Source organism: Styela clava, chromosome 4, assembly GCF_964204865.1.
Source record: "Styela clava chromosome 4, kaStyClav1.hap1.2, whole genome shotgun sequence".
NCBI lineage: Eukaryota > Metazoa > Chordata > Ascidiacea > Stolidobranchia > Styelidae > Styela > Styela clava.
Genome location: NC_135253.1, coordinates 18,429,706 through 18,457,509, shown reverse-complemented (window position 1 = coordinate 18,457,509; position 27,804 = coordinate 18,429,706). Strand labels below are relative to the sequence as shown.

Below are 27,804 nucleotides of genomic sequence, written 5' to 3'. Positions count from 1 at the left end.
ATTTCTTAATGAAAATTCCATATTTTCCCCATTCCCTAAAAAGTTTTGCCATCCCTATATAAATTCTGTATTTTGTCTTTTATTTCTCTAGCTCAATAAATTGATTCTTTTCGAAGAAAAATCAATGAAACCTGCAGCATTTCGTAAACTCGCTCAAGTTGCATCAACTACAAATACTGAGATCATAGTCTTCAACAACAACGATTTAACAAGTGACAAACTCGAAGCTTTCGCTAGAGGAGCTGCTGATAATCGTTTGAAAGTAAGATTCTTAATCTGGCACTCAAGTCTGGTTCTTATCAGAATTTTCTCATGAGGGTCGAGTCACATTTGCTCTTAAGTTTTAATCGATGTGAAGCAATTTTAATTTTAAAATGTTAATGTACTGTTGCCATTCTTTAGAGACAAAAGATGCGGCTGTCCGCAAGTCATTGGACTCCATAAAGAATTGCACGAAATTTCATGAATATTAAGTTTAATAATTGGGCAGTCAAGCCTAATATCTCCCTGAAAACTTCTGTAATAACTATTTCCCACCGACCACAGAATATATTTAACGACTGGACTGACACAGTGAATAGTTTAAAAAAAATTGACTAAATATTTATGTTTAAAAAAATACTAACTTACATAATTTTTTATTTGTTTGTGTATCTTACATTATGTGTTTGCTATTTCTGTAAAGATGATATGCTGTGCGACGACAGGTGACAATATGTTTTAAATAATCATTTAGCATTTCATTAAACACTTAATATTTAACGCCGTATTTGTTTCAGCTCCATCAACTTACCTTCGAAAGAGAAAATACATCGGAGTTCAGCAAATTAGCTCAGGTTGCTTCAGTAACCAGACCCGATGACTTGTCTTTTGACAACTGTGATGTAACGTATGATAAACTTGATTCATTTGCAAAGGGGGCTTTGAATTATTCGTTAAAGGTACAAACATAGTATTAGAGTTGAAATTACTTGTCATGAAACATTGTTATTTATATAATTTACACGACTGATCATTAATTTCCCGTGAAGAAATACTTCATAGTCCCAATATTTTTTTTCAATCAATACTTCATAAATATATAATATATATTTAAATGAGAATGTTCAATGAACCAAGATTTTGTGACGAGTAATCATTTTTAAAGTCTAGTGCCGTCTCACAGCGAAAGTTAGTTATTTTAGCTGTATTTTGTCTTATATTTCTATAGCTTAATGAATTAAATGTCATTGAAGAAAAATCAATGAAACCTGCAGCATTTCGAAAACTCGCTCAAGTTGCATCAACTACCAATACTGAAATCCTAGTCTTCAACAACAACGATTTAACAAATGAAAAACTCGATGCTTTCGCTGAAGGAGCTGCTGATAATCGTTTGAAAGTAAGATTTTTAATCTGTCACTCAAGTCCGGTTCTCATCAAAATTTCAATCTCATAAGTCTTGAGTCATATTTACTTTTTAAGTTTGAATCGATACGAGCCAATTTTAGTTTTAAACTATGTACTGTTGCATTCTTTATGATTGCTAAACTTATTAAAGGCGGCTGTCCGCAAGTCTCTGTCCAATATAAAGAATTACAAGCATTTTCAAGAAATTTAATTTAATAATTCGGAAGTCACTTCGCCTGAATGCTCTTTGAAAAATTATGGAACAACTATTAACCACCAACCACAGAATGTACTTAATTGCCGGACTAACACAGTGAATAATTAAAAAAAAATCACTAAATCTTGTGTTCAGAAAAATAACGGCTTACAAAATTTTTCATTCGTTTGCAAATTTGACATTATGTGTTTACTATTTCTGTAAGGATGATTCGCTGTGGCGACAAGCGACATTAGGTTTTAAATAATCATATTGTATTTCAATATTTGAGGCTGTATTTGTTTCAGCTGCATCAACTAATCATTCAAAGCGAAAATACTTCGACGTTCAGCAAATTAGCTCTGGTTGCCTCAGTAACCAGACCCGATGTCTTGTCTTTCTTCAGCTGTGATTTAACGTATGATAAACTTGATTCATTCGCAAAGGAAGTTTCGGATCATACGCTTAAGGTACAAACTAAATATAAGAGTTGAAATAACCTCTCATGAAACATTTTTATTTAGATAATTGTCTTAATTCTATCTTTTATTTCTCTAGCTCTATGGATTGAATATTATTAAAGAAAAGTCAATGAAACCTGCAGCATTCCGAAAACTCGCTCAAGTTGCATCAACTACAAATACTGAGATCCTAGTTTTCAGCAACAACGATTTAACAAGTGACAAACTCGAAGCTTTTGCTAAAGGAGCTGCTGATAATCGTTTGAAAGTAAGACTCTTAACCTGATTCTCAAGTCCGGTTCTCATCAGAATTTCAATCTCATAAGTCTTGAGTCACATTTGCTTTTTAATTTGAATTGATACGAGTCAATTTTAGGTTCAAAATATTATATACTGTTGTAGAATTTTCGTAATTTATTTTCGTAATAAAAATATAATATTTGACCCATTCCCTAAAATGTTCCCCCATCCCTATACTAAATAATGCATGCTTATTTTTTATTTTCCCAGCTCAATAGCTGGAATGTCATGAATGAAAAATCAATGAAACCTGCAGCATTTCGTAAACTCGCTCAAGTTGCATCAACTACAAATACTGATAACCTAGTTTTCACCAACAACGATTTAACAAGTGACAAACTCGATGCTTTTGCCGAAGGAGCGGCTGATAATCGTTTGAAAGTAAGACTCTTAATTTGACACTCAAGGTCGTGTCCTATTATCAGAATTTCAATCTCATTAGTTTTGCTTATGAGTCATACTTGCTTCTTAGTTTGAATTGACACAATTTTTTTTCAAAATATTATTGTACTGTTGCATTATTCATAATGGCCTAACTTATTAAACACGACTGTCGCGAGGCTCTGCCTGCATATCGAATTGCACGACTTTTCACAAATTTTAAATTCGGAAGTCAAACATAATATCTCGTTGAAAAAATATGGAACAACTATTTTCTGTCGACAACAGAATGAACTTATTTGCCGGACTGACACAGTGAATAGTTTGAAAAAATTCAATAATTTTTTTGTTTAAAAAAAAATATTAATAGACAAACTTTTTCATTTGTTTGCAAATTTGACATTATGTGTTTACTATTTCTTTAAGAATGATTCGCTGTGGCGACAAGCGACATTAGGTTTTAAATAATCATTTAGTATTTCAATATTTGAGGCTGTATTTGTTTCAGCTGCATCAACTAAGCATTCAAAGCGAAAATACTTCGACGTTCAGCAAATTAGCTCTGGTTGCCTCAGTAACCAGACCCGATGTCTTGTCTTTCGTCAGCTGTGATTTAACGTATGATAAACTTGATTCATTCGCAAAGGAAGTTTCGGATCATACGCTTAAGGTACAAACTAAATATAAGAGTTGAAATAACCTCTCATGAAACATTTTTTTTAGATAATTGTCTTAATTCTATCTTTTATTTCTCTAGCTCTATGGATTGAATATTATTACAGAAAAGTCAATGAAACCTGCAGCATTCCGAAAACTCGCTCAAGTTGCATCAACTACAAATACTGAGATCCTAGTTTTCAGCAACAACGATTTAACAAGTGACAAACTCGAAGCTTTTGCTAAAGGAGCTGCTGATAATCGTTTGAAAGTAAGACTCTTAACCTGATTCTCAAGTCCGGTTCTCATCAGAATTTCAATCTCATAAGTCTTGAGTCACATTTGCTTTTTAATTTGAATTGATACGAGTCAATTTTAGGTTCAAAATATTATATACTGTTGTAGAATTTTCGTAATTTATTTTCGTAATAAAAATATAATATTTGGCCCATTCCCTAAAATGTTCCCCCATCCCTATACAAAATAATGCATGTTTATTTTTTATTTTCCCAGCTCAATAGCTGGAATGTCATGAATGAAAAATCAATGAAACCTGCAGCATTTCGTAAACTCGCTCAAGTTGCATCAACTACAAATACTGATATCCTAGTTTTCACCAACAACGATTTAACAAGTGACAAACTCGATGCTTTTGCCGAAGGAGCGGCTGATAATCGTTTGAAAGTAAGACTCTTAATTTGACACTCAAGGTCGTGTCCTATTATCAGAATTTCAATCCCATTAATCTTGCTTATGAGTCATACTTGCTTCTAAGTTTGAATTGACACAATTTTTTTTCAAAATATTATTGTACTGTTGCATTCTTAATAATGGCCTAACTTATTAAACACGACTGTCGCGAGGCTCCGCCTGCATATCAAATTGCACGACTTTTCACAAATTTTAAATTTATTAATTCGGAAGTCAAACATGATATCTCGTTGAAAAAATATGGAACATCTATTTTCTGTCGACAACAGAATGAACTTATTTGCCGGACTGACACAGTGAATAGTTTGAAAAAATTCAATAATTTTTTTGTTTAAAAAAAATATTAATAGACAAACTTTTTCATTTGTTTGCACATTTTACATTATATGTTTGCTATTTATGTAAGGATGATATGATGTAACGACAAGTGACATAACATTTTAAATAATCATTTAATATTTCAATGTACACTTTATATTTTTATGCCGTATTTGTTTCAGCTACATATACTAATCATTCAAAGAGAAAATACATCGGCGTTTCGCAAATTAGCTCAAATTGCCTCAGTAACCAGGCCCAAGGTCCTATCTTTTGACCACTGCGATGTAACCTGTGATAAACTTAATTCATTCACAAAGGGAGCTTCAGATCATATGTTGAAGGTACAACAATAGTATTGGAGTTGAAATACCTTGCCATGAAACATTTTCATCGAGATCATTTATGAAACTTATCGTTACGTTTTCGTGAGGTAGAAGTTTATAGTCATAATCAATTTTTTTTTTCTTCTTTTCCAAACAAGTCGACTACCCAGGGCACCGATAATGGTACAGACTGATCCGAGTCACTTCTGTATTACTGGATCAGGTATCGTAGTCTACCGTTCTCCGTGAAAAACTTCCCACTTACGCTAAATGCGAGATCCGTCGACGTTTGCTGAGCACGGAGACCGCTTTATGAGTTCGCGGAACCGCCACAAGGTGCGCAAATTTTAATGACGCCATAGCACACAATAAACGAATCCCATAGAGCTCAAAGAAATATTTGAAATAAAAATGTAAAAGCCTTCTAGGGAAAAATACAATCTTTATTCACTAAAAATTTTAAAGCAATTGTTCCAGTAATTAAAAAGATAACCGATTTTATTATAACGATAGGAAGAAATTAAAGAATAAAGAACAAGAACAACAAAAACATTATAACAAAATTATCTCTAGGTCCACTCCGTGTCCAATAAGATAGTTCAATGAACTAAGAGTTTGTGAATAGTCATCATTTTTTCAGATTGTAATGCAGTATCAGAACGAAAGTTTGTTATTTAGCCAAATAAATTAAAAAATTAATGAAACCTGCATGTCGTTAATTTGCTCAAATTGCATCAACTACGCAAATAAGAAGTTTGTTTGTAGAAATTGTTTAAATATCCAGTCTGACCACAGTCTTTTTCGAAATAATTTTTTTCTTAATATTTCGTAATAAAAATTTCATGTTTTCCCCATTCCCTAAAAAGTTTCGCAATCCCTATATAAATTCTGTATGTTGTCTCATATTTCTCTAGCTCAATAAATTGATTCTTTCCGTTCCGTAGTAACCGTATCTACACGAATAACTCATCCCAGACAAGTCGACTACCCAGGGTACCGATAATGGTACAGGAACTGTCATTGCTTTCCGGATCCTGTGACTATTTTATGCATTCGTTGTGATTGAATTTCAACGTGAATTGAAATACCGAGTGATCCGAGTCACATCCGTATTACTAGATTAGGTATATCAGTCTACGGTTATCCATTAAAAAACTTCCCCCTACGCTGAGCACGAGATCCGCTTATATGCGTTCGCGAAATCGACACAATGTGCGCAAATTCTAATGACATTAAAGCACACAATAAACGAATCCTATAGTGCTCAAAGAAATATTTTAAATAAAAATTAAAAGCCTTCTAGCAAAACGTACAATCTGTAACCACTGAGAATTTTAAAATTGGTCCAGTAAGTAATAAAAAAAGCGATTTTTTATAACGATAGGAAGACGAATAATAAGAAAAAAATAAGAACAACAACAACAACATAATATCAAACGATCTATATGTCCACTTCATGTCAATAAGTTCAATGAACTAAGAGTTTGTGAATAGACATCATTTTTTAAATTGTGATGCAGTCTCAGGAGTCTCACAACGAAAATTTGTTATTTCAGCTCAATAAATTTAAAAAATAAATGAATCCTGTAGCATTTTGTCAATTTTCTCAAGTTGCATCAACTACGCAAATAAGAAGGTTTTCGCAGACATTGTTTAAATATCTATGACCCACAGTAGTTTTTTTGTAATAAAAATATAATATATTTCACATTACGTTAACAAACGTTACCAATCCTATACTAAAGACTGAAATTTTTCTAATTTACATTTATCTAGCTCAATGGATTAAATGTCAATGAAGAAAAATCAATGAAACCTACAGCATTTCGGAAACTCGCTCAAGTTGCGTCAACTACAAATACTGAGATCCTAATTTTCACCAACAACGATTTAACAAGTGACAAACTCGAAGCTTTCGCTAGAGGAGCTGCTGATAATCGTTTAAAAGTAAGATTCTTAATCTGGCACTCAAGTCTGGTTCTTATCAGAATTTTCTCATGAGGGTCGAGTCACATTTGCTCTTAAGTTTTGATCGACTTGAGGCAATTTTAATTTTAAAATGTAAATGTACTGTTGCCATTCTTTAGAGACAAAAGATGCGGCTGTCCGCAAGTCATTGGACTCCATAAAGAATTGCGCACAATTTCATGAATATTAAGTTTAATAATTAGGGAGTCAAGCCTAATATATCCCTCAAAACTTCTGTAATAATTATTTCCCACCGACCACAGAATATGTTTAACGACTGGACTGACACAGTGAATAGTTTAAAAAAAATTGACTGAATATTTATGTTTAAAAATATACTAACTTACATAATTTTTCATTCGTTTGTATATCTTACATTATGTATTTGCTATTTCTGTAAAGATGATATGCTGTGCGGCGACAGGTGACAATATGTTTTAAATAATCATTTAGCATTTCATTAAACACTTAATATTTAACGCCGTATTTGTTTCAGCTCCATCAACTTACCTTCGAAAGAGAAAATACATCGGAGTTCACCAAATTAGCTCAGGTTGCTTCAGTAACCAGACCCGATAACTTGTCTTTTGACAACTGTGATGTAACGTATGATAAACTTGATTCATTTGCAAAGGGGGCTTTGAATTATTCGTTAAAGGTACAAAAATAGTATTAGAGTTGAAATTACTTGTCATGAAACATTGTTATTTATATAATTTACACGACTGATCATTAATTTCCCGTGAAAAAATACTTCATAGTCCCAATATTTTTTTTTCAATCAATACTTCCTAAATATATAATATATATTTAAATGAGAATGTTCAATGAACCAAGATTTTGTGACGAGTAATCATTTTTAAAGTCTAGTGCCGTCTCACAGCGAAAGTTAGCTATTTTAGCTTTTTTTTGTCTTATATTTCTAAAGCTTAATGGATTAAATGTCATTGAAGAAAAATCAATGAAACCTGCAGCATTTCGAAAACTCGCTCAAGTTGCATCAACTACCAATATTGAGATCCTAAAGTTCATCAACAACGATTTAACAAATGAAAAACTCGATGCTTTCGCTGAAGGAGCTGCTGATAATCGTTTGAAAGTGAGATTCTTAATCTGTCACTCAAGTCCGGTTCTCATCAAAATTTCAATCTCATAAGTCTTGAGTCATATTTACTTTTTAGGTTTGAATTGATACGAGCCAATTTTAATTTTAAACTATGTACTGTTGCATTTTTCATGATTGCTCAACTTATTAGAGGCGGCTGTCCGCAAGTCTCTGTCCAATATGAAGAATTACAAGAATTTTCAAGAAATTTAATTTAATAATTCGGAAGTCAAGCCTGAATGCTCTTTGAAAAATTATGGAACAACTATTAACCACCAACCACAGAATGTACTTAATTGCCGGACTAACACAGTGAATAATAAAAAAAAACAATGAATCTTGTGTTTAGAAAAATAACGGCTTACAAAATTTTTCATTCGTTTGTAAATTTGACATTATGTGTTTACTATTTCTGTAAGGATGATTCGCTGTGGCGACAAGCGACATCAGGTTTTAAATAATCATTTAGTATTTCAATATTTGAGGCTGTATTTGTTTCAGCTGCATCAACTAATCATTCAAAGCGAAAATACTTCGACGTTCAGCAAATTAGCTCTGGTTGCCTCAGTAACCAGACCCGATGTCTTGTCTTTCGTCAGCTGTGATGTAACGTATGATAAACTTGATTCATTCGCAAAGGAAGTTTCGGATCATACGCTTAAGATACAAACTAAATATAAGAGTTGAAATAACCTTTCATAAAACATTTTTATTTAGATAATTGTCTCAATTCTATATTTTATTTCTCTAGCTCTATGGATTGAATATTATTACAGAAAAGTCAATGAAACCTGCAGCATTCCGAAAACTCGCTCAAGTTGCATCAACTACAAATACTGATAACCTAGTTTTCACCAACAACGATTTAACAAGTGACAAACTCGAAGCTTTTGCTAAAGGAGCTGCTGATAATCGTTTGAAAGTAAGACTCTTAACCTGATTCTCAAGTCCGGTTCTCATCAGAATTTCAATCTCATAAGTCTTGAGTCACATTTGCTTATTAATTTGAATTGATACTAGTCAATTTTAGGTTCAAAATATTATATACTGTTGTAGAATTTTCGTAATTTATTTCCGTAATAAAAATATAATATTTGACCCATTCCCTAAAATGTTTCCCCATCCCTATACTAAATAATGCATGTTTATTTTTTATTTTCCCAGCTCAATAGCTGGAATGTCATGGATGAAAAATCAATGAAACCTGCAGCATTTCGTAAACTCGCTCAAGTTGCATCAACTACAAATACTGATATCCTAGTTTTCACCAACAACGATTTAACAAGTGACAAACTCGATGCTTTTGCCGAAGGAGCGGCTGATAATCGTTTGAAAGTAAGACTCTTAATTTGACACTCAAGGTCGTGTCCTATTATCAAAATTTCAATCTCATTAGTCTTGCTTATGAGTCATACTTGCTTCTAAGTTTGAATTGACACAATTTTTTTTCAAAATATTATTGTACTGTTGCATTCTCCATAATGGCCTAACTTATTAAACACGACTGTCGCGAGGCTCCGCCTGCATATCAATTGCACGACTTTTCACAAATTTTAAATTTATTAATTCGGAAGTCAAACATGATATCTCGTTGAAAAAATATAGAACAACTATTTACTGTCGACAACAGAATGAACTCATTTGCCGGACTGACACAGTGAATAGTTTGAAAAAATTTAATAATTTTTTTGTTCAAAAAAAATATTAATAGACAAACTTTTTCATTTGTTTGCACATTTTACATTATATGTTTGCTATTTATGTAAGGATGATATGATGTAACGACAAGTGACATAACATTTTAAATAATCATTTAATATTTCAATGTACACTTTATATTTTTATGCCGTATTTGTTTCAGCTACATCAACTAATCATTCAAAGAGAAAATACATCGGCGTTTTGCAAATTAGCTCAAGTTGCCTCAGTAACCAGGCCCAATGTCCTATCTTTTGACAACTGCGATGTAACCTGTGATAAACTTAATTCATTCACAAAGGGAGCTTCAGATCATATGTTGAAGGTACAACAATAGTATTGGAGTTGAAATACCTTGCCATGAAACATTTTCATCGAGATCATTTATGGAACTTATCGTTACGTTTTCGTGAGGTAGAAGTTTATAGTCATATTATTTTTTTTTTATCTTTTCCAAACAAGTCGACTACCCAGGGCACCGATAATGGTACAGACTGATCCGAGTCACTTCTGTATTACTTGATCAGGTATCGTAGTCTACCGTTCTTCGTGAAAAACTTCCCACTTACGCTAAATACGAGATCTGTCGACGTTTGCTGAGCACGAAGTTCGAATATATACGTTCGCAGAACCTCCACAAGGTGCGCAAATATTAATGACACCAAAGCACACAATAAACGAATCCCATAGAGCTCAAAGAAATATTTGAAATACAAATGTAAAAGCCGTCTAGTGAAAAATACAATCTTTACCCACTCAAAATTTTAAAGCAAAGGGTCCAGTAATTAAAGAGATAAGCGATTTTGTTATAACGATAGGAAGAAGTTAAAGAATAAAGAACAAGAAGTCCAAAAAGATAGTGTAATGAACTAAGAGTTTGTGAAAAGTAGTCATTTCATTATTTTTTAATGCATCTCAGAACGAAAGTTTATTATTTCAACTAAATAAATTAAAAAATGAATGAAACTTGCAGCATTTCGTTAATTTGCTCAAATTGCATCAACTACGCAAATAAGGAGGTTTTTTGCAGAAATTGTTTAAATATCCAATCTGACCACAGTCTTCTTTTTGGTAATAAAATTTCTATATTTTTCCCATTTTCTAAAAAGTTTCACCATCCCTATACTAAATTCTGTATTTTGTCTTATATATATTTCTCTAGCTCAATGGATTGAATATACAAGAAAAATCAATGAAACCTGCAGCATTTCGCAAACTCCCTCAAGTTGCATCAACTACAAATATTAAGATCCTGATCTTCACCAACAACGATTTAACAAATGCCAAACTCGATGCTTTCGCTAAAGGAGCTGCTGATAATCGTTTGAAAGTAAGACTCCTAATCTGGCTCTCAAGTCCGGTTCTTATCAGAATTTTCTCATGAGTCTTGAATCACATTTGCTATTAAGTTTTAATCGATGTGAGGCCATTTTAGTTTTAAAATGTTAATGTACTGTTGCATTCTTTATAATTGCCTAACTTTTTAGAGGCGGCTGTCCGCAAGTCATTGGACTTCATAAAGAATTGCACGACTTTTCACGAATCTTAAGTTTAATAATTGGGAGGTCAAGCCTAATATCTCTCTGAAAACTTCTGGAATAACTATTTCCCACTGACCACAGAATGTTCTTAATGACTGGACTGACACAGTGAATAGTTTAAAAAAATTGACTCATCATTTATGTTTATAAAAACCAACTTAAATAATTTACCAACTTAAATAATTTTTCATTCATTTGTACATTTTACATTATGTGTTTGCTATTTCTGCAAGGATGATATGCTGTGGCAATAAGTGACATTACGTTTTAAATAATCATTTAGCATTTTAATAAACACTTAATATTTGAGGCCTTATTTGTTTCAGCTCCATCAACTAATCATTCAAAGAGAAAAGACATCGGCTTTCCGCAAATTAGCTCAGGTTGCCTCAGTAACCAGACTTGATGTCTTGTCTTTTGACAACTGCGATGTAACGTATGATAAACTTGATTCATTCGCCAAAGGAGCTTCAGATTTTACGTTGAAGGTACAAACATATTATTGGGGTTGAAATACATTTCCATAAAACATTTATTTGCATCAAGTACGCAAATAAGCAGGTTTTTCACAGACTATTTGACTCTTTCCTCAAAAATCTCAACCCATCCTATATATACTATATAATTGTTTACTAAATATTGTTGTCCCTAGCATGCTATTGCTTTTATTTATTATTAAATATACTATGATCTGTTATTACGTGCAAACTCTCGCTGGTTTATTTTTATTCATGGAAACATGGTTTTTATTCTGGTAATCATGACGTTTTAGTTTCACGAACTAGTTTTACTAACCCCCTCCAATTGATCTGAAACTGTATAATGATGATAAGCTGTGTATTATTAGATAAAGAATTTGTCAGTTCCTTTCAAAGACGGAAGAAAATTTTTCACCTCGATGAGCATGCTATTGTATTCTAGCTTAAAGCGGTTGTTCTCCGCAATGAAATATCAATTGAACCTCCTTCCTTCGGCAAATTTGCCCAAGCAGCATCAATTACTAATTTGGATTCTTTAATATTAGTCAACTGCAATTTAACAAGTGATAAACTGGATTTCTTTGCCAAAGGTGCTTTGGATCACCGCCTGAAAGTAAGAATTCTTATTGTGTAGCTACTTTTTTTATTTGGACAATGCTTTGTTAAATAGGCACTTGAACGCTTGTAATTTTAATTTTAACTGATAATAGGTTATTTTAAGTGAGTTATCTTTATTTCAATATCCTGCATTTCACCGAAATCTTCCGTTTTTTCATAGATTCATCAATCGATTTTGGTTTCTTAAATTGTTACACAGCATATGCGTTTGTAGAGCGGTTATGTTTTATAGATGGAATGTTTCAGAATTCTTAACATATATTATTCTAGCTCACCATGTTTCAACTGGGCGAAGACAAATTCATGGATCCTTTAGCATTTAAGAAACTTGCCGAAGTGGTGTCAGTAACCAGGCCAGAGAAATTTTTGTTTATGAGGGGCAGAAAAACAAAGGACAAACTTAACGCTTTTGCTCATGGAGCCGCAGAGAAAAGGCTAAAGGTGAGTCCATTGTGCATTAGCATGTCACAAATTAGCATACATCTGCATTTTGTTAAATTATTCTGCAATCAAAAGATTCATCAGGATAATTGATAATAATCAAAGCAAAAATCACCAATCTATCACTACAACAATATTAATATTTCAACTCATTTTATCGGCTGCTGCCGGTAAAGTGAAAAATGTATGGAATTGAGGAACAAACAAATAAACGTCGGGGCGAGGATGAAATTGGGTCTTCAGTCAAATTGAGAATTGTTGTGGTGTCAGGTGTTGACCGTCCAATAGGGACATACAATCCCAATGCAGGTAAAGAAGGTTTACGTGAACAAGTCGGCGAATATAAAGTTGTCAAAGTTTTGGCTAGTGGAAAACTATTGAAGGCTTGTTGTGGTGAATCTCAAATGACAATACTGTTAATTTGTGAACAACCGGGTGACGCAAAAATTCCTATTGAAGCGAAGGAATATAAACAAACAAACGTTCAATTCAAATAAGTGTAATAAGTGGAGAGCCGATTGACATATCCGACCCCGATTTTTCAAGCTTTCTAAGCGAACAACATACTTCACAAAATAACAACACCGAGGTGCGTGGAAAAAGCAGGGCGAGTATGATTACATTGTAAAGAGAATCATAGTGCGACATATGGCGGATGTCTTAGATACAAAGAATGAGGCACATATACAAAGATTTCGTGCACAACAAAGCGTCACTTATTTTGAGGCAAGATCAATTGTGAGAAAAAACAACATTGCAGCTGCTCCAATTTTTTCAGAGAAAAATTTTCCCGCTATGCCAGATCCGGAATGTACTTTTATTCTATAAATATTCCGTCATACTATGTCTCAACCCGTACAGTCAGTTGATCTTTCATTAACCACAAGTTGGCAACATAGAAAAACGCGGTCCATAAAAAATCAATTGCTTTTTAGCGAGGTGCTGACCGTATGAGTAAACGTAATACTGATGAGGACATTCAAATACCGCAAAAAAATTCATTACCGCTTTGTGCTTTCATAGCAGATATAATAAAAAATATAAAAAATACTTTAAACATAATTTCTAAAGAGTCAGAATTGGAAATGATCTCAGAAATAATAAAAACGACGCATAAAAATCTTAGGATGATTTTGGATAAACAGAAACTTCTTTCCTCAGTTAAAATGGTACTTTCACTAATGTAATGGAACTGCAGAGGCAATAGACAATAGACAATAAGTTTATTTCGTCGTGCAAGAAATCACAATACAAATTCAGTATTACAGTACATTTCAAATACAGTAACGGATTTCATCGCAATTGACAGGAAGTCGCGAAGGACCAGGAATGGTCATCACAAGTCTGCGACACCAAGATTAAAAACGAGTCAATAATAAAAAATTGAAATAAGTGAAAGCAATATGCACAAAGAAAAGCTTATCCATTCATAAATTAACCAACAAGGTTGATATGAATCAATATATATGATTTGAGAGAGAAAGTAAAAATAAAAGTCGGGAAAATTCAATTGATATACAGTAATTATAAAAATAAATCACCATATCATTCAGCTGTGTTTTTGTACAATTGCAGCGATTAAATTTTTATTTTTTTTATTTTTTTTTTTCATATATAGATAAATGCACGAATTCAAACATTATATAGATGTCTTGTCTTCAAAGCCAATTGTTAATTTGCTCCAAGAGACCATTTTATCTAGCAAGTATGCGCCTGTTTTATATGGTTATACGTTGATTAGACAAGATCGAAACACTTTTGGTGGAGAGCTATGCATGTTCGTGGAAAATTCTTTACTATTATTATTACCGGTACTGTTAAGCATCTATCAAGAAATAGAGATACAAGGCATTGTTTTAGAAGGTATCAAGATTGTTGATATATATATATATATATATACACCGCCGGATGCTCCTATTAATGAACATGATTTCATGTCAGTACAACTACATTTGAACCACATTTGAACACACTCATACTGGGAGATTTCAACTCACACAACACACTCTGCGGCACTTCATACTACAACACATCAGGGCGTATAGTTTATAATTTGATTGACCTACATTCTTATGTCGTTCTGAATACTTACGACTAGATTGATATCCATCTCAATGCTAGTAATCCTAGTTCGCTATTAGACCTTTCACTCCCCAGTGCTAATATTGCACACAGATGCGTCACTCGTATATCAGACAAACTATAAGGGAGCGATCATTACATAATTACAACATCTGTTGATATTAGTGTAAGAAATGTTCCCTCATTTTAATTATGGGCACTAGGTTGTGTTCAAGAAAATTGTTTTGCAATATCTATTTTTCGCAGTCATGCCAGTCCTGCGATAATAATTCAATTTTATAATTGTAGTAGATTCATATTTGATCAAGTTAACTGATTCCATATCCAAAATGTGATACTAATATTTAATTCCAAGAATTATTCTCATGGTTTATATGATGAGTTCCAAATATACATTTTATTGAGCCAACTTGGCTGTATATTCTGACCAATAATCGGCCATCTGTATATTATCCCGCACGCCGCTCTCTTCTTTCTGTGGTTTTGGTGAACGCACCTCCGTCATTTAGCTCTTGGAATTTGTTATTTTGTAAGTTATATTTTTCCTGAAGAAAACTGCCGCAAACAATATTGAAAATAGAAGGATCTATCCTTAAAATTGAGAAAGACTGCAAATACCTGGGAGTCATATATAATCGATTGACGATTGACATACAGAAAACATAATAATAAAACCAGTTATTGAGTACTGCATGGGGGCATTTTATTTCACATTTCCGTCTATATTGCGGTGACTGGCGGTAATTCAATCACAATGTTTACGAATTTGATTGCTTGCATTGAAAAGTACTCCTATTATAGCTTTGCAATCCCAGTGTAACAAAATGCCTACATTAAAAATTATTTCCTCATGGCAGCGAGATTACAAAACAGTTGTTCAAACAGTCGTGGAAAGAATATTTTCCTGACAAATCGTCCTTTACAACGTTTAATATGAAAACAAACATGAGCTATTTTAACGACTTCTCTGTTGAAAAAGATGTCAATTTTGAGACTCTTCCCTGAATAATGAAGCCACCGCAAATTGATACATCGTTAACGATTCATGGTACAGGATGTTCACCAACAATACTACAACTGTCATTTCTTGACCATGTACACGAAGACTATAAAGACTATGTACAAGTATTCACGGACGGTTCGAAAAATTCATTTGGTGGGGGTACAGCATATCATGCGCCTCAAGCGAAAGTCGAGACGAATCTGAAATTACATCGTTTTGTTTCTTCCCATACATCGGAGCGAAAATCGCAATACTGAGTTGTCTCAGATGGATCGCAACAACAAGACCGGAACGCGTTATGATAATAACGGATTGTCTCGATATCCCTTCATCTCTTCTTGATTATTCAATATTAATAAAATATTAATTGCGAAAATAGCAGCTATAAACTTGGTGTTAACAAAACAAGGAACACAAATTACATTTCTATGGGCACCTGCTCACGTAGGAACTATCGGAAATGAAGTAGTGGGTATTCTGGCAAAAAGAGCAATCAACAAACTTTCCATTGGTGCAATTCTTTCACTTTGCGACTCAGAAGCAAAATCCAACTTTGATACTTGACTCGAGCAAAATGGAATACGGTATATGTTAATAGCGATTCCGCAAGCCATTATAAAAGATTTTATCCTACCACGATGTCACGACTAGAAAACAAAACTTTATCACGTAAATATCAAGTTCTTAAATTCGACTGCAAACTGGCCTTTTCGCCCTGAATTCACATTTACATAAAATTGGCTGTCATTTCGACGAATTTTGCGAACAGTATTTTGTACCTGAGACCGTACCCACTACCTACTTCATTGTAAACAATACAACCATGAGAGAATTCCAGTAATTCGCAAAGCCAGAAAACTTAAATTGGAACTGACTTTGGAAGAAGTTCCCAATAATATGGACATTATTGGAACTGTTATTAAATTTGTTTTGTCTACGGGCAGAAATATTTAGGATTAGTTACTTATTGTAATTAATTTAATTGTATAAATATTTAATTGTAAATATTGTATAATAGGTCAGTATAAGATTCTCAATTCAAATTGATCAATGCAATCAAAAAATACCACTGAAGTTATAAGCGCCATAAAGCATATATCAACAACAACGAGACCCACTGAAATAACGAATAAAAATGTTCCCTCCACTTCCACGTATTTCAGCTCGACACGTTACAATTTCGAGAAGTTACTATGAAGCCCTCAGCATTTTGTGAACTTTCTCGAGTCGCATCTATCACCAAACCTAATATCTTGGAATTTATCGAATGCAATTTGACAAGTGAAAAACTTGATTCGTTTGCACAAGAAGCATCGAACATCGATTTAAAGGTATTTTTATATATAGTAATCCTATTAATGGCTTTATAACAATCAGTGATAGAAGACAAACTCAAATTTTTTATTTGTACGGTATATGTATAATAAAACCACACAATAAAAAGAATATAAAATATGATTCATAATTTTAATGTCGTAAGTTCGTAAAGTCGTAACGCTATTCGTTTGCATCGGATGTATATGTTTTTCTGAACACATAAGCTAGCAATGTACAGTGTATGCTTTTTATCTTTTGTAAAGTAGTTGAAAACCCTGATAATACTTTATTTTCAGCTCAAAGTGTTAGCACTTGATGATAAATCAATGGAACCTTCAGTATTCGGAAAGTTAGCCTATGTTGCATCAATCACCAAACCAAATGGCTTGTCGATTTGCAATTGCAGTCTAACATGTGCGAAACTCGATTGGTTTGCAAAAGGAGCTTCAGAAAGTGGATTGAAGGTACGAACTAAAATGTAGTAATGTGCCGAGGGAGGGAAAGACTGCTTATAGAGATTTTTTATGTCGGTGGATCCGTATTTATACAATGTAAGGATGCTGCAGCAAGATTGAAGATAATATTCCGGAGTGATTTAACAGTCTTGGTGCACACTAACATGAGTATATTTTTGTAACGTTTCGCCTGACGTAGGGCTAGGGCTGGGCATTTTCGAAACACTGGTGTTTCGAAATCGAAACGAAATTTTTCCTTCGAAACGAAATCGAAACAAAACACACGTTTGTCACAAACAGTAAAACATGTCCAATATTACTCATCGAATTTAATGTATAATGGACAACAGCACATATCTTCCAGAATTAAGATAAATTCCGCCACAATTATCCCTCCACACAGATATGGCCGGTTCTGCTACTGGGGGGAATTAAATTTTATTTTGCTTTTAACGCGATCATCATCATAATCAAATGAGTGGACCCGATTTACAAATTTCTATCCGCCAATGACGGAGAATTAAGACTAAAAATCGTGTTTTATTTTTCTTCAAGTCAGCTCTGATTTAAATATTTCATGTCGACTGTTATGCTTTTACTATTGGTTTTAAATTAATACCGCAAACTTGAACTGAACCATATTATTATTAACAACAAAATCTGCGATAGATTAGATACTAAATAATATTTGAAAGCTATTTCATACGAGGTAAATGCAAGAAATGCTCGCTCACTATCGAAACTAAGGATGAAAAAGATTAATTATGACAAAGTTCGAATTTAGATTTATTGCCGCGGTAACCCCGACTATCTCGACGATGTTGCAATATACGATAATAATTGTAAAATATTTTACATCGAAAACTTCCTCGACGTGGTATACATACTGCGGTAAGTCGGCGCTGACTTAAATCATTTCATGTCGGCAGTAATTTATTGCGCGTCGCAAGGAGTGTCTTCGATTACGATAAAACTTAAAATTGAAATTATTGTGAAATGTTTTCAATCGAAACGTGGACGGCGGCGCTAGGACTTGTGCGCGATATTCAATATTCTTATAAACACAAAAACGATATTTGAGAGTCGCGACATTCGAATAAATTCGGATATTAAATTCGAATTGGACATCGCTTAATGATACCTTGACTGATTTCAGGTTGCATTTGCTATGACGTCATAATATCCGTTTCGGAAGTCGAAACAGCGCCGTTTTGACGTATCAGTGTTTCGAAATATATCGAAACAGTGTTTCGAGGCGCCCAGCCCTACGCAGGGCAGAGGAAAAAGAAGAGAAATTGCACGCACATTTATACAATGGTGCCATATCAACATAACAAATAATATCATAGCAATGGGAGTTACGCATGTTAAAGAATTCGTAAAATGGTTATTGTGTAATTAACAGCATAACAGCATAAAACACAAAAATTTATTTAACTAGTGTATTAAATATTTCATAATGCCCTGAACCTTTTCAATGTTTATTCCCAATGGTTCATGCGACCTAAGTAGGTGAATAAAATACGATTCTTTAGTTTTTCGGGAGATATGGCTAGGAAATGGTTTTTCAATTCTAATTACACTATCGAAGTGAGCACCGACGACCAGGTCTCTTTTTTTAAATTTAATACTTGTAATATGTTCTGTGATCCTTGGTCAGACGAAACAGTACAGAAATATATTTGTGTTAGTCTGCAGCAAGACTCTTGTATTGAAAATATTCGTATTTTTGTATTCCGTATAGTTGCCAATACTTATGCTCAAGGAACATTTCAAGCCATCTCGAGATATAATTAGAAGCGTTTGTGGGTTGTTTCACGCAGTGAAGCAAAAGCTTATCCTGTCAGGTTGGGATATTGATCAATCGGCCTTAGATGTTCTACAAACAAACAAACTTCAATTTAGCGAGGTAAAGTGGTAATTAGCTTAGACTGAAATGAATTGTATTAAATTTTAACAACTAATTTAATTTAACACACTCGGTTTTTACTAAACTAAATTCTTGCCCCGAATTTCTTTTCGAGACAATGATTTGGAACAAATGTATACCAAATAGGGCAGCAAAGTTATTAGCAAAATGAATTGAAAATAAGTTATTAGCAAAATGAATTGAAAATAAGTTATTAGCAAAATGAATTGAAAATGTTCGAATATAATTCTGTGTTTATCTCTCTCTCGGAAGCCTATTAGTGAAATTAAACAGATTTTGCCGCATCGGCAAAAATTCGGTTTTTACAAAAGAGGGGAGAAGTGAACTTCTGAAATAACTTGAGATTTGCTTCATCCATTATAGTTCCGGTGGTTCATCTCTTTATTTTTTGTTCCGGGTTAATACTCTAACTATGAACCATTCACAAAGAAACTATCCATTTTACGTGATTTAAAATTTCTTCTACTTTTTCAGCTTGATATTGTGACCGACAAACGGGCGTAGTCAAGGCACATTTATATTCATCATTATTACGTAAGTAACATTGAAATTGTGATATTGGTACTGATCAACGTTTGATATTAAAAAAAAAAACATTTTCGGTTCTTCGTGATTGACTTCGACTTGAATAGTTATAATTCATGTTCTTGTTTGAACCAAAAATGACTACTTCCACATTATTTCAAATTGAATCTCTCACTGCGGGCCGTTGTGTAACCCCAATCTTTTTCAACGCCGTGCTTTCAACCTTTACTCTAAATAGAGGCGTGGAAAAGAGTCTCGAAGTGCTGCTATTTTTGGAAGGACCAAAATCTTGAAAAATACACTCAGTCCTAACTCAGCTTGTAATAAACTGGGTAAATTATATCAAAACGGTGATTTTTTAGGCCGTTCATATTTAGATCGGGTAGCAACATTGATTCCATCGACTGATAGTCTAGGGCAGTGGTTGGACCCTCGCGGCAAAGTTTTTGCGGTCCTCCAATTACTTAACGTATAATGTACAGAAACAGCCGAACGCGCAAACCTATTCAATTCGAAAATTGTGGATTTATTCTCTAACAAGGGTTGTTGTACAGGGTTTGTTCTGTCGCAAGTAGCGTAAGCACTTTTCAGTTGTATATGTATGTCATTTGCTACATACATTTGCTCATTTGTAGTTGTATTTATCAATTTTGTTTATTTTGATTAGTAACATTTAGTATAAAATGTTTGAAAAGACTAGGATCAAACATTTCAAAGTCCTTGTACCGTAGAATATTGCTTGTTGAGCATTTTAAATTTTGTTCACTTAATCAGCCAAACCATTCGCGATTTGCCCATACTTTGATGTTTAATGTGGCGATTGTTTAAAGGTGAAAATTAATGGGGCACGTTATTGAAAGTGTGAATATTTGACCAAGTAATATATGAGGTTTGGCGACCACTGGTATAAAGTTTTGTTCAGAATAGCGGTGTTATTTTATTGCGGTGATTTACATAATATGCTTATAGGTTCTTATAATGCTATACAAAATATTATTTAATAATTTATACTTCTTTTGGAATCTATTCTTCCACGAGCTAATATTAAGCCAGCATTTTTTAATTAAATTTATTTTTTGCAGCTGTGAGCGATAATTGAGCTTGCCCGTTATGGTTGAAAAGCGACGCTTTCCTGAACAAAGTATAATTTGTTTTGTACATTTCAAATATATATATATATTCACTATATTTTATTCGATTATGACGTGATATATGATAAAGTTATCATGGATCATTGTGTTTATTTCGAATATAGAAAATAAAATCCATAATTAATAACAAAATATGTGATTCTGTGGCAGGGGAGAAAGAACTGAGAAAAAAAAAATGAAGGCACGTCAACGTGAGCTTAATTATAAATGCCAAAGATGAAGCAACTCCAAATTAAACTGAATTCGTTCAATCAAATTACTGAACTTGATATTTTAAGCTTCGTTCAACTTGGATATGTTCATAGCCATAGAGCAAAATTTGTGGGTGAATATTATGTCCTATTATGCTCTTTTTATGATGGACATAGTTTCTATATGCAATTTTCTTACAAACCGATAAATAAGAGAGACCAATGGATTAGCACAATGCACCTGGTTCGAAATTAGGAGTCGTGGACATACCAAGTTCAAAAAATAGCGCATACTTTATTCAGACCTTGGTTCTCATATACCAATCAATATTTCTGTATATCACAACATGGTACGATTGTATAGATTAAATAGGCTGAATATTTCAAACAGAAATAATACAAGGCTGTTTTCGTCAGGAAAAATTAAGCAGGCCTACATTTACTAATATAAAATATACAAGTTTACAAGCCTGGCAAGTTCATACCTTTGTAAAGTTGGAACGTGAATTCCAATCGACTCAATGTTGTTGTAGTGGAGTCCTATTTGCACCCGCATTTTCTACCCGCATGAAGAAATATGCGCGATCTCCCAGCTCATACTGTCATAGTAACTGCACAACCAAAGTAATAAAGAGGCAACGAGATCCTTAGAAAACGAACTGCATTCATCAATCTCCACATAAGAGTAAAATGTTGCTACAGAACAGAAACTTGAAGACCAACGATAAAACTAATTTATAACGACACGGATGCACTAGAAATAAGCAATGAAAGAATGATAAAATAACATTCACAATAACAAGCAATAATAACCAATACTAAATAGGACCTAACTGAGCTAAATTAACATAACAGATTTCACGAAACCCGCACCCCTAATGTAAACTATATCCAAGACAAATCTCAATACTAAACGACACTTTTGCAATCCCACAGTGCCGTATAGAACAAAGAGTCAGAAAGCGTTATCTCGAAACCCGGGGAAAAGTTTCACTCCCTATGTCTTCACTATGGCGCAATAATGAGTCACTGTCAACAGGAAATTAAGATAATAAGGATGGAACATAATTTGTCTGGGATTGTTAATAGAATAGAGAAATATAAATGAGCAAAAGTGTGAGGCGTGCGAGGTCAAATCTAACCTCTTTATTGAAAATGGATGTCTATGAATCGATCTTTCATCACAGCAAATTTGGATAAAAGTACAGCGTTGCGTTTGCGTTTGTGTAGTCGGCGAGTATTAGATGATGTACATACAAAGTCCATTGTCATATGCACATACAACCAGCTCAATACACATATGCAGCCATTTTAAAGCCTCGCATACAAAATCCAATGTCATATTCATAAGCCTATGCATAAACAGCCAACTCAATATACAAATAGAGACATTTAAGTGATGTACAAACAAAATCCAATGACATGTGCATATACAAACAACTCAATGTACATATTCAGCTATTTAATTAAGTTATGTACATACAACATACAATGCCATTTGCATATACAACCAGCCCAATACACATATGCAGCCATTTAAGAGTCTCGCATACAAAATCCAATGTCCTATGCATATACAGTCAACTCAATATGCATGTAGAATGGATTTCGTATGTAAATCACTGAAATCGCTGTATATGTATATTGAGATGGCTTTATAAATGACTGTATATTTATATTGAGTGAACTGTATATATATATAACATTTGATTTTGTACGAACAGCACTTGAATGGCTGCAAATGTGTATTTAGTTGGCTGTATATACATATGACATTGGATTTTGTATGCACGGCACTTAAATGGCTGCATATGTATATTGAAATGGCTGTATATTCATATGACAATGGATTCTTTGTGTAAATCACTGAAATTGCTATGTATGTATAGTGAGTTGGCTGAATATGCATATAACATTGGATTTTGTATGTACATCACCTAAATGACTGTACAAGTATATTTAGTTGACTGTATATACATAGGATATTGGTTTTTGTATGTTCATCACTTCAATCACTTTATATGTATATTAAGATGGCTGTATATGCATATGACATTGGATTTTGTATGTAGCCTACATCACCTAAATGGCTGTACAAGTATATTGAGATGGAGGCATATGCATATGACATTGGATTTTGTATGTAGCCTACATCACCTAAATGGCTGTACAAGTATATTGAGATGGAGGCATATTCATATGACAATGGATTTTGTATGTACATCACATAAATAGCTGTATATCTATATTGAGTTGACTGTCAATGCAAATGACATTGATTTTTGTATGTACATTACTTGAATAGAAGTATATGATGTATATTGAGATGGCTGCATGTGCATATGAAATTCGATTTGAATGTACATCACTTAAATATATGTATTTGAATATTAAGTTGGCTGTATACGCATATGACATTGGATTTTGTATGTATTTCAATTGAATGGCTGCATATGTACATTGAGTTGACTGTATATGCACATGACATTTAATGTTGTAATTGCATAACTTATTTAAATAGCTGAATATGTACATTCAGTTGTTTGTATAAACACATGTCATTGAATTTTGTATGTACATCACTTGAATATCTGTATTGAGTAGGCTGTTTATGCATATGACATTGGTTTTTGTAGGTGCATTACTTTAATGGCTGTATGTGTCTATAGCAGTGTTTCCCAAACTTTTATTTGCTAGTGCCCTCTTGGACGACTTTTTAACTAGCAAACGCCCCCCCTGACAAAAAAGTCAAAGCAACTTTCTTCTCCATTTATCATTAGTATAATGTGAAGGTTGAGCCTAGTGGAATACCACCAGCTTGATAATATCTGGCTTAATTTCAGTCAAAAACAGTCTTGAGTCTCGTCTGATACTGTCGAGAAAATCTCTCTTGATATGTAAGAGTGCGGTCACTACACTAAATACACGCTCTACCCAGAATGAGCTGTCAAGGGCCAGACCCAATCTCACACGTGAAGATATTTCAATTCGATGGAACACCGGGAGACTGAACATGGGTTTAAAGTATAAACTCAATTCTGTTTGCGTATGATTATACTAAGTAGTTTGGCAAAATTTTCAACCCCTCACTTAGCTGTTCGCTGACGCGCACCTTCTGCTGTCAGGACATGAAAATGAAAGAGTTCAAACGGTGAATTCAGAACATTACGTGGTTGTGCCAAGAAAAATCTGGACATGACTTGATGGATTGATAGAGGTGATCCGCAGTGGTTCCAGCATGACGAAGCGCCCCCATACACCAAATCAGACGCATGATTTGCGAAGTGAAAAAACAGCAGTGATATCCAGTGAGCACCATCATTATCGAACTGAAACCTCTCAGATTTTGATTATTAGCGTGTTCGGAGAACAATTTGTATCAAGACAATTCTCAAACGATTGGTGAACTCAAGGCTGCATTTGCAGAAATAAAATAGAGAAATACCCAAAGAAGAGTGATTGACAATGTTGCAAAAAGAATGCAATTCTTTCTTCAATGACGAGGAGAACATTTGGAACATATTCTAAGAATAATATAATTTTTGTGCAAAACGTCTTAGATATTGTGACACTTTGGGGTACAAACATACGCAAACAGAAGTTCAAGTGAAGACAAAATTAAATAATTTACTCCATTTTGGTTTGAAGTAATTAAGAAATTGATGGTTCCGTTTTTTGGGAACCCCGCTGTATAATACTGTTTTTAATATAAATAAGTTAATTCCCATCTGGCGCCGTGTTGCTCTTAACACAACCAAAATTATGACATAAGGGTGTTGTACTTACACTAGCGCTTCAAAGCATCATAGAGCCCGATAGTAAAATGAAGCTGTTATTCAATACAGTACAACGAAACGTGAAGTGCATGGTGAAGGACGCATATGCCGTATGCTCTAGACTAGTATTATTATGAAATAATCAGAATTTAAAAAAGTCATAACACCTGTATGGTGACCCATCATTGTCAACCTTTTTATTTTCTTTTTATTCCGTTTTTATTTTATATTCGTTTTTATTTTATATTTTTTTTACAACTATTTTTTTATTTTACTTTTATTTTGAGTTTTTTTTATTTCATTTTTCAATTTTACGCATGACAACGATGGGCCACCATACACCTGTTCTACGTTGAGCGAGAAATTTCCAACACCGAAATCACAAGCAAACTAGTTTGAACCAAATCATAGGAGTAAATGACATGAAATACCACACTTTTTGTGAGTTCCCGTTTTGATGTCAGCGCCCTCCAATCGACCAGTTTGACAGCCAGCGCCCTCCAATAGCCCAAATCGCCATCAGCGCCCCCCAAGTTATCGCAAACGCCTATACTGCTTTCTTGATATCAAGATATTTACTTGCAACATCTTAGCACTATTTTACATTCTTGAGTCCGATACGCCCTACTCACATATCGCAACTTTTCTTTTTTCCTTGCAAATCACAATATTTACCAAACTTGCATAAGTTTAATTTTCACATTTTACATTTACTAATGTTACTGTTTATGTTTAGTGAAATAATGCTTATAGTACGTACTAGGGTTGGATTATCCGGATAGCGGTTAACCGGATAACCGATTAACCAAGAGGTATTTTTCTATCTGATAACCGGATATTATTGTAACGGTTAACCGGATAATAGAGCAGTATAAATAATGCATATGCGCATTAGTGATTTTTTTTATATTTTTTGTTGAGTGGCCAATGACATCTCTCAGAGCATATAATATTCACTTATATCCACACCACTCTGCATATTTTAGTCATCCGTGTAATGCTGGAGTGAACTTGACTATAGTATTACATCACAAAACACGCAGAAAAATGTGATTATTGCGTATTTGCAGTATAGAAGACCCCGACTTACCTTAAAATAAAAGCATTTCTACTCTAGATATGAAAATAAATGGTAAGCTGCACGAACAAATCCAATTTCCTATTTTTGCTATCTTGAAAATTCATCAAATTTGAGCTATTATTGCAATTCCAATGAGTATAATTTATTTAGTACAATAAATGCAGATATTAATTAGCTTATAGTTATATATCAACATTTTCGGGAGAAAAGTCGGGTTCAGTTTCGTCGGTATATAACGCCGATAATTGTTTTATTTCGCCCGGAACTGAAATGGCCGCAGTATGTTATCTATCGTCGTATCTATCTATCGTTAAGAGAGTAGATCTGAAACACACATTTTTGACTGACAATAAGGAATTGAATGCTAACGAAAATACCACGACTCTTGATTTATGAGCCAGTGATAGATAAAACAAGACTCTATTTTAGGCGCTGTTGAATCGTAATAATCGTATTTACTGAATTTACAACAAGGGTAACTTTTCACGGGATGTAACTTCTTTTCAAATCAAAACTGGCATAATGCCGATGTTAATTCCCCAAATAATAACGCGATGCGGAAGAAAACGATCGGCGATGATAATACAATTAGCCTGTAAAATTCGACCGCCTTTATTAGTGACCTTTTCGAAAATTTCAAAATGAGGAGGAAAGGCTGTTATTACATTTATGGTTTTCATGGAACTTTCACAAACAAATTTGTTTGCAAAATGGTCTATAATATTTCAGAAAAGTTTAATGTGACAGACTCTGTATCGTGTCATGTTTTTCGTTTACTCATTTAGGGTGGTAAGTAAAGTTGTTCAAAAACTGGCGCAGCATTGTTTTGGCTCTGTTAATTTAGTTTAAAAGGTATTCGAATGGAAATAGATTTAAAGTTGTGGCCTAATTAGTACAAACGTGAGAATATTTACAGTGACATGTTAAATAAGTGAAGTTTTCAAATTAGAAGAAATTTCTGACCACTTCGGTTTTTTCATAATCATCAATTTGCTTTGTTATTAAAATTTTTGTTCAAATGACTTATATTTACCTATACACTTCACGGAATTTGTTCCCCCTATATTCTATTTTTTGGATACTTCTCTCAGCGAAATAAAATGCTCGAAATGCACGATTTTTTGTGTTCATGATTTCATTTATATGTATGCTCTTGTGGTATATATTAACAAAGTTTATTTCGTCGTGCAAGAAATCACCAAATATTATAGAAAACAAAATACTATACATGACAATATTAAATTTCATTGCAATTGATAGGAAGGTGCGGATGATCAGAAATGATTATTGTGAGTCTGCGACACTAAAATTTAGTACGAGTCGAAATTTAAAGTAAAGAGGCTCTAGACACAAAAAGAAACTTTTAAAAAACTTTACAATAAAGTAGAAATAATATAAATCTTTACATATTATTTGAATAGGGAAAATAACTTAGCAGTTGGGGGAAAAAAAATTAGGACACAATATTTTCAAAAAATGTTTCATTTTATTATTCCGCTGTACATCGGTACGACTACTGAGCTTAAATTATTATTTATTGACACATGCAATATTAAAATGCACAATAATTCATATTCAAGAAAAATAATACATATGTGAGTATTTACAACAGAACTGTGTGGTGTTATTCGTTCAATTCACCGCGAAAATCCTGCGAAATCGGTTCTCTAAAATCAGCAGTAACTATCCGGTTAACCGTATATT

At 33.5% G+C, this 27,804-nt stretch overlaps 1 protein-coding gene across 4 annotated transcripts in view; it reads left to right on the top strand.

Moving 5' to 3' along the window:
- The window catches only part of LOC120326569 (uncharacterized), a 44,758-nt gene extending 23,333 nt beyond the window's left edge, over window positions 1–21,425 (top strand). For 2 of the 4 annotated variants that reach the window (XM_078112119.1, XM_078112120.1), the window contains 25 exons: window positions 92–262; window positions 780–941; window positions 1,211–1,381; window positions 1,894–2,055; window positions 2,144–2,314; window positions 2,557–2,727; window positions 3,236–3,397; window positions 3,485–3,655; window positions 3,898–4,068; window positions 4,596–4,757; window positions 6,516–6,686; window positions 7,204–7,365; window positions 7,636–7,806; window positions 8,564–8,734; window positions 8,977–9,147; window positions 9,674–9,835; window positions 10,673–10,840; window positions 11,378–11,539; window positions 11,973–12,143; window positions 12,419–12,589; window positions 16,838–17,005; window positions 17,288–17,455; window positions 19,191–19,355; window positions 19,851–19,910; window positions 20,984–21,425. In XM_078112119.1, the coding sequence (XP_077968245.1) occupies window positions 92–262; window positions 780–941; window positions 1,211–1,381; window positions 1,894–2,055; window positions 2,144–2,314; window positions 2,557–2,727; window positions 3,236–3,397; window positions 3,485–3,655; window positions 3,898–4,068; window positions 4,596–4,757; window positions 6,516–6,686; window positions 7,204–7,365; window positions 7,636–7,806; window positions 8,564–8,734; window positions 8,977–9,147; window positions 9,674–9,835; window positions 10,673–10,840; window positions 11,378–11,539; window positions 11,973–12,143; window positions 12,419–12,589; window positions 16,838–17,005; window positions 17,288–17,455; window positions 19,191–19,355; window positions 19,851–19,880 (3,885 nt within the window). In that variant the 3' untranslated portion in view covers window positions 19,881–19,910; window positions 20,984–21,425. The remainder of the gene's footprint in view (window positions 1–91; window positions 263–779; window positions 942–1,210; window positions 1,382–1,893; window positions 2,056–2,143; window positions 2,315–2,556; window positions 2,728–3,235; window positions 3,398–3,484; window positions 3,656–3,897; window positions 4,069–4,595; window positions 4,758–6,515; window positions 6,687–7,203; window positions 7,366–7,635; window positions 7,807–8,563; window positions 8,735–8,976; window positions 9,148–9,673; window positions 9,836–10,672; window positions 10,841–11,377; window positions 11,540–11,972; window positions 12,144–12,418; window positions 12,590–16,837; window positions 17,006–17,287; window positions 17,456–19,190; window positions 19,356–19,850; window positions 19,911–20,983) is intronic. The other 2 variants (XM_078112122.1, XM_078112121.1) reach the window with 2 other exon arrangements.
- Window positions 21,426–27,804: the final 6,379 nt, after the last annotated feature.